Consider the following 8,355-nt stretch of genomic DNA (forward strand, 5'->3'; position numbering starts at 1 on the left):
GCTCCTGTCTGAGAATCTATATAAACCAGTGCAAACACAAACAAAGCTTGCAAACATACAAACACTTGAGTGATGGAGATCTCAGCTCTCTTTATTGGCCTGATCCTGTCTCTGAGTTTGTGTGAGTTGAACACTGAGCTTACGGGCAGGAGTGAGATCTCATCTGTGAAATGTAAGCTCCAGGGTTCCACTCGTCTACCTGTATTCTCAATGGATGGTGACTATGTTATTGGTGGTGTTTTCTCCATACGCTACTACGAACAAACAGAGATGCATAACTACACCACCATGCCTGAGTCACAAAAATGCACAGGGAGGTCAGTAGGAGGGAGAAGTAGTGGATAAGAGGATGTTACATTGCATGGAGACAGATATGTTTTTACTTTGTATGACGTGCTAATAATCATTTTACAAAGATGTTGTGTAGTAAAACTTAAGAATAATAATATATGTTTTATAAAGAAGATAAGAACAAATAGTGATTTAACTACCAGTTTTTGAAAATATGCATTATTGAATTCTGTCTTATCTTGTGTTTTGAATTTTGCTGGTCAGAAAATTATGTGATATAAATTTGGTCCGCAGATGATGTGCAGTGCCAGTTAGAAAACTGCAATGTTTTCTGTTAAAACTGTGACTTTTGCTCATCATATGTAGATTTGAGCAGTGATTTGATTGTCTGTGTGTAGAATTGACTCTTGTGAACTGCGCTTTTCACGAGCAATGGTCTTCGCCATTGAGGAGATTAACAACAGCACAGAGCTGCTGCCAGGCATCAGACTTGGTTATCAGATCTATGACTCATGCAGCTCAGTGCCCTTGACTATTCAAGTGGCTGTCCAGCTTTTAAACGGCCTGGACCAGGTGTTTTACACCAGGGACAACTGCTCGCAATCTGGTATGGTGACAGCTGTTGTTGGTGAGTCTGGGTCCACGCCATCAATCAGCATGTCGCGCATCGTCGGGTCCTTTAACATTCCTCAAGTAAGTATTCTACATTTCTAAAAAACTATGTCTTTAATGTAGGCCAGTTCTGATTTTTGGTCTGCCCTTTTGAATAACTACAATCCTGAATTATTTTAGGTGAGTCACCTTGCCACTTGTGCATGCCTGTCTGATAAGCAGCAGTACCCAAATTTTTTTAGAACAATACCCAGTGACCAGTTCCAGGCTGATGCGCTGGCAAAGCTGTTGAAAAACTTTGGCTGGACTTGGATAGGTGCAGTCCGGTCAGATTCAGTCTATGGCAATAATGGCATGGCATCTTTCCTGCTGGCAGCACAGAAAGAGGGGATCTGTGTGGAATACTCTGAATCGTTGCATCGGACCCACCCACGTAGCAGGATCCAGAGAGTAGCTGAAGTTATCCGCAGGTTTCTACATTAATTATTTCTTATGTTCCCTGTGCTGACACTGACCTGATTATTACTGACTTTATCATTTTGGTTGCAAATTGGAATACCATATACTAATACTTTTCATGATGTTTATTTCTTTCTAATTTATGATCATGAAAACAGAAGTTGTAAGACCTTTACTGAACATTTACCAAATCACGAACTACTGTATCTCTCACATTGTTTTGTGTTAAGTTATCTTTATACTTTTATTAATCAAATATAATGCAATATCATGTTTCCCCAGGTCAACTGCTGTGGTTATTGTGGCATTTGCAGCCGCATCAGAAATGAGGCTTCTGCTGCAAGAGCTGTCACTTCAGCCCTCTCCACCTCGCCAGTGGATAGGCAGTGAGTCCTGGATAACTAACCCAAAACTGCTGAAGTTCAGCTTCTGTGCTGGAGCCATTGGATTTGGCATTGAACAAGCTGTCATCCCGGGTCTGAAAGAATTCTTGCTGGATCTCTCTCCCTCTAAAGTGGCTGCCTCTCCAGTGCTTACTGAGTTCTGGGAGAAGGCGTTTAACTGCAGGCTGGGAAAAAGTGAGAAAGTTGATCAGATTAAAAAAAAAGAAAATTACATTCATGGTTGAGTCCTTGTGGTTGTGTTAATATGTTGTCAGTTCAAGTGGTGCTTCCTAAAAGTGAAGATCAAACCCAAGATTATAGACTACTGAGAAGGAAATATATTAATACTGAACAAATACATGAGGTGTATATAAGGTGTATTCCTGTAAATAATCTCACTTAAAGATTTCAAGTTAAAGGCCACCAAGCTAAATGTATATACATCTAATTTGGCAATCAAACTAACAGTGTTTTCAGATAATGTACGTATGTTAAATATGTTATAACAGGTAACGTTAGAATGTAATTCATGGAAAAGTTGTGGATATTTCTGTCTTTTTTGAATGTGTCTGATCATCCGTAAATAGATCAAGGTGTTTCTACGGAACTGTCTGTAAAAAAGAACATTTTATAAATTAATGAGAACAACAATGATAATTGAGTTTCAAGACACTTTTATCAATATAAATACAACAAAAATATCAAAAAAGAAAAATAATATCAGAAAGAATTATTATGTTGTGTCAAAAACATCGAGATCCTCTGTCTCTGTTGTTTTTAGGTGCAGCCATATATGAGAGAGTGTGTGATGGAACTGAAAACATTCAGACACTCAACAGCCCGTATGCTGACACATCTCAGCTCCGAATCACTAACATGGTTTACAAGGCTGTTTATGCAATAGCACATGCCATTCATAATGCAGTGTGTCAGGACACAAATTCTACAACTCAGTGTGACAAATTCACCCGAATAGAGTCCAAACAGGTCAGTCAAAATGATTACGTGAATACCCTAATGCTCACTTTGTCACTATAATATTGTAAAATGTAATATTAATTTTATCTAATATTTTCCACTTTCTGTCCCTCATTGTCTTACTAAACTTCAACCTCACAGGTTTTTACTCAGCTGAAGAAAGTTAATTTTTCAAAAAATGGTTACAATGTGTCATTTGATGCCAATGGGGATCCCGTGGCCAGATATGAGCTGGTTAACTGGCAAAAAAGTGAGAGTGGCAGCACTGAGATGGTGGCAGTAGGGCACTATGATGCATCACTGCCTGTGGGCCAAGAGTTCATTATCAACAGAAACCTCACCTTTCTGGGGGGTGACAAACAGGTAAGGACCCCAATGGCAACAATTCAAATTTGATGTACAAAGCAAGAGATGTGTTTTTGGTCCCTGTTCCTTTGGCCTTTACTTCCTGTGAAGATATCCATCACTGTGTCAGAGACAGTTCTCATTCTGTGCATTGATAGCATCCTAAATTCAATCAGAGATGATTCAAGACTTCAATAGTAGTCAGGCAGACACATCAAGTGGGTTTCTTTCGTTGAATACATTTTAGTTCAACCAATCCCTATATGTTTCCACAAAGCTGTTCCCTTGCTGTGCTGTGGAAAACAAAATGTAACTAGAATTGCCAGCTTGCAGTTGTATGCCTTTGTGCACCAGTCAGGCTGCAGTTTTCATCCATTTCTCTTCAGACTTTTTTAATGTAGTCAAGAAGTGAAGACCCTGACAGCTTTGATAAAAGATAGTAACTGTAGTTCTTCTAGAACTCTAAGTTTCAGTTATTTATGATTCCAGTGAAAAATTTCCAGTGAGAATCATGCTGTCTTCATGGAGAGTATGTTTACAGAGATGTTCAGGGGACTGATAGACAGCTTTGTCCCATGGTGCAATGACAGTTACCTAAAAGGTCACACTTTATTTTAGATTACACTTATAAAATGTAATAATGAAAAAATAGACACAAAATAGAAATATTATGCATACAACAGTCATACCCTAAGTAGGATAATAACATGTAACGAGCTGAAGTTTATAACAAAAAGGTGAAGAAGTAGCAATAAGAAATAACAGGTATAGTTCATAGACTAATCATAAACCATACACAATATATAATGCCTTATTAGGTCTAAAATATAATATAAAGACCATTAACCTGAATTATCCTATAATTATAAACCAAGAGATCTAAATAAACCATTACACACTATTGTACAAGATCATGCAGTTACAAATCAAATGCAATTCCATATCAGGTCCAAAATATATCAATCAGACACTATTTTAGCCTTTCTACCAAATAGCCCTGTAGACACCACACACTTTATGCAGTGGTCATAAATGTAAATGTAAATGTACTTTATTTATACAGCCCTTTACAACAATCCTTTCGGTGTACCAAAGTGCTTTACAGCAGGTAATAAGATAAGATGTCTTAATTAGACATCACAGACTGTAATTTGACAAATATAGTGGCATATTAATAATTGTCAGACAAAACACAATGCTTAGAGAATTATCAATTTATTTGGGCTTTATTTAACATAGTTTCAGTTCCTTACAAGTTAATTAGTTAGTAGTGACAACCTTGTTAGCAGCTTGTAAGCTTTTTAGAAGTTAATTTGTGCCACATTACTGTACTCACTGTGTATAATCACAATCTCCCCTTCTGTTCCTAAAATAAAAGTGTTTTTGCAGAACATTCTGATGTTACAGTGAAGCTTATCTTTAACCTTTCAGATTTTAAAATGTCTTCACTTCATCATTTAATCCTTTAAGAATAAAATTATAATCAAGAGGAATGGGTACAATGACCGATAACACTTTCAAAACACACACTGGCACATTAGTATATTCAAATGTGGACCTAACTATTAATCCTAAAATCTACCTAGCACATCAATTACATTTCAAGTTTGTTTATATCTTTTGTACCAGGTGCCTGTGTCTGTGTGCAGTGGAAGCTGTCCTCCAGGAACTCGTAAAGTGCTGCAGAAAGGAAAACCCATCTGCTGTTATGATTGTATACCATGTCCTGAGGGAGAGATTAGCAATACTACAGGTATATTTTGTTCTAATATATATATCTCAATCACCAACTGTATTACTACTAAAAGCTCTTTTTGATACATTTTTCAGATTCCCTCGATTGTTTCCCTTGCCCCAAGGAGTTCTGGCCTAATGCAGAGAGAGACACTTGTTTCCCCAAGCCTGTAGAGTTTCTGTCCTTTGATGAGGTCCTAGGAATCATCCTGGCTGCATTCTCAGTTGCTGGTGCCTGTTTTGCCATTATAACAGCAGCTATCTTCTATCATCACAGGACATCCCCGATTGTGAGAGCCAACAACTCTGAGCTGAGCTTCTTGCTGCTATTCTCCCTGACTCTATGTTTCTTATGTCCATTAACTTTCATTGGAGCACCCTCTGATTGGTCCTGCAGGCTGCGCCACACAGCATTTGGGATCACCTTCGTCCTCTGCATCTCTTGTGTTCTTGGAAAAACTATAGTTGTATTAATGGCCTTCAGAGCCACACTCCCAGGTAGTAATGTTATGAAATGGTTTGGTCCTACACAGCAAAGAATGACTGTAGTATTTTTCACATTCATTCAAGTTTTAATATGTGCTATTTGGTTGTGTCTTAGGCCCCCCTTTCCAATGAAAAACCTAACCACTTTTAAGGAGAGAATCATCCTGGAGTGTGCATTAGGATCAGCTATTGGGTTCTGGGTTGTTCTCGGGTACATAGGCCTATTGGCTGTCTTGTGCTTTGTGTTAGCTGTCCTAGCTCGGAAACTACCTGATAGTTTCAATGAGGCCAAGATGATCACCTTCAGCATGCTGATATTCTGTGCAGTCTGGATCACCTTTATTCCAGCATATGTCAGCTCTCCTGGGAAATTTACTGTGGCTGTGGAGATTTTTGCCATTCTGGCCTCCAGTTTTGGACTAATCCTTTGTATATTTGCTCCAAAGTGTTACATTATATTGTTTAAGCCAGAGAAGAACACCAAGAAACATTTAATGAACAAAAATGAATCCTAAGACATCTGAGGTTTGGAAATTGTCAGGATTTCAATACATATAACTGAGCTTATGCTCTGCACATTCAAAACAGTCCTCACTTCAAAAACCAGACACTCCAAACAAGCAAAAGTTGCAAACGATGCTGGAAATATTGATAGGCTTACATTTCACTGGCTTTACCATCAAAAGTGCAACTAGTAACAAACCGACAGGTTTTGACCATTAGAGGGTAGGTCTTCATCTGGGCTACAATCAACAAACAGCAAGATGTGGCCCCACCTATAGAGTAGCCCCAGCAAAAAGGAGGTATTCTCATGGCCCAGATCATGACATACCAGGTGAAAAAACACAAATACATGACACAAAAGTTTACATGCTTTACAACAAACGAAAATTAGACACCCATTCATATGATACCCCAAATGTCTGTGAGAAAAATGGCCTCATACATTCTTTTTATTTTTTGTGTTCTTAAAGATTTTTTTATATAGTTTTTCACAAATATTTTGTGTTCTTTATTTTCTAAATAAAAACTAAATTTGTGACCAAAAAAAGTGTTACTGAGTTCTGTCTTGACTTTTTGATTTAACAACTGTAACGCCCGCCAATGTAATAATGTCCACAAACGTAATAAACCACAAACATGAAATGAAAATCTGGAGCATTTAATGTAATAAATCAACAAATGTAATACATTTTCCACAAACACAATAGCCGCTACCTACTGCCAACACGTGATATCCCACAAATGTAGTAACTGTTACGTTTGCAGGGATTTATTACGTTTGTGGGGACGTGAAAATCTTTATTGTAATAACTTCTGTAAAATAATTTCTTTGAGGAAAACATCAACTTTAAATTCCCACTGGCAATACAAATCTGAATTTATTGCTCATTTGTAAACACAACACTTATCAGTCTATAGGCAAGAATCTAAATCTAAAGGTTTAAATTCAATTCAATTCAAACTTGCTGTATTGGCATGAATGCCACAACAACAGTATTGCTAAAGCACCAATTACCATGCAAAGAGTACATAGCACAGTACTGTTATACTTTCTGCGTGTGTGTGTTTTTATGTGTAATAATAATAATAATAATAATAATAATAATAATAATAATAATAACAATAATAATAATAATAATAATAATAATAATAACCTTTCAATTTGTGATGGAAATAAATAAATAAATAAATAACAAAATGCAATCATTAAAGACTTCTAGAGATGTTTCAAGGTGTAGCTTATGAATTCTTTTCTTTGGATAATAATGTGACTGATATAGTTTTCACACACAAAAAGTAAAAGTAGGCCCCTATCTTGTTAAAATCCTTTTCCCTCATTAAGAATTCCTGAATCAAGAAATATGCAAATATGCAGCATCCCAAAAGCTTGAAACTCAAACATTCAAGTGTTGGAACAATATGAAAAACACATTTCTGAGTGGAGGGGGAAAATCAATAGACTTGACAGGTAGGACTTGATGCGTGGGTCAGGGCTTCTTTGGTTCAGCACTGTGGACAGTGGTGAGAGAGAGAAATACATCTATTTAAACTAGATATTCATACACCACAAAACAATTAAAAAGGGGGGGGGGGGATCCATTGTGTGATAGCAGAGCGGAGAGTCAGTAGCGGGATTTTGCACCTACGGTCACTAGTATTAGTAGGTGTATAGGCAAACAAACCACAAGGACCATTATTCATTGTATTATTGCATTTGTGGGAAGTTATTACAATAAAGATTTTCACCTCCCCACAAATGTAATAAATCCCTGCAGACTTAATAGTTATAGATTTGTGGGAAATCATGTGTTACGTTTGTAGTGGGCAGCAGCTATTACGTTTGTGGAAAATGTATTACATTTGTGCATTTATTACATTAAATGCTGCAGATTTTTATTAGTTTGTGGACATTATTACATTGGAGGACGTTACAAAGAACTGTTCATACATATAGGGGAACAATAAATCCTGTAATTTATTTGAGACCGGATTGAACCATACAAACAAAACGCCTGAAGTCGTGCATGTGCTGAGATTCATGCTTTTTCTTATGTAAACAAGCATGAAAGGTACAGGACAAAATTAGATATCTGGTGTTCTCTGTTTTCAAGTGACAAGGACAGTTACTGGAGGTTACAATGCAACCAAACAAAAAAAAATGCTAGTTAAGGGCGTACCCTCTCTGATGTACACTACGCTTACACACAGTAGCAGGAGGGACGCTTTTTTCTGAAAATCTACTCTATATAATCATAAAAGCACACATACAATCGGCCGACAAACAGACACTTGAGAGATGAAGATCTCAGCTCTCCTAATTAGCTTGATCTCATCTCTGAGTTTGTGTGAAGTGAACTCAGCTTTTGCCTTGAAAGGTTCTTGGGATGGTCTAAAACAAAGGGCTTGGCTCACAGAGGATAAGATTGGTGCTGGGGTCAGCACTGAGGTCTCATCTGTGAGATGTAAACTCCAGAGTTCTACTCGTCTACCTGCATTCTCATTGGATGGTGACTATGTTATCGGGGGTGTTCTCTCAATACACTCCTTCATGCAGACAGTGAAG

At 37.4% G+C, this 8,355-nt stretch overlaps 1 protein-coding gene across 1 annotated transcript; it reads left to right on the forward strand.

Annotated features, from left to right (window-relative positions):
* Positions 1–210: 210 nt before the first annotated feature.
* On the forward strand, positions 211–5,803 carry LOC115571090 (extracellular calcium-sensing receptor-like). Its single transcript, XM_030400158.1, has 8 exons — positions 211–317; positions 690–984; positions 1,084–1,373; positions 1,645–1,940; positions 2,527–2,732; positions 2,865–3,086; positions 4,698–4,821; positions 4,899–5,803. Exons 1-8 carry the CDS (start codon positions 211–213, stop codon positions 5,801–5,803), a joined length of 2,445 nt encoding a protein of 814 aa, XP_030256018.1.
* Positions 5,804–8,355: the final 2,552 nt, after the last annotated feature.

Source organism: Sparus aurata, chromosome 2 (genome assembly GCF_900880675.1).
Source record: "Sparus aurata chromosome 2, fSpaAur1.1, whole genome shotgun sequence".
Classification (NCBI taxonomy): domain Eukaryota; kingdom Metazoa; phylum Chordata; class Actinopteri; order Spariformes; family Sparidae; genus Sparus; species Sparus aurata.

Bases quoted from the DNA above. Each gene is read 5' to 3' on its own strand.
- LOC115571090 (XM_030400158.1), top strand. From the start codon at position 211: ATGGATGGTGACTATGTTATTGGTGGTGTTTTCTCCATACGCTACTAC. The intron at 318-689 runs GTCAGTAGGAGG...GTCTGTGTGTAG, and splicing joins TCACAAAAATGCACAGGGAG to AATTGACTCTTGTGAACTGC. The intron at 4,822-4,898 runs GTATATTTTGTT...TACATTTTTCAG, and splicing joins AGAGATTAGCAATACTACAG to ATTCCCTCGATTGTTTCCCT.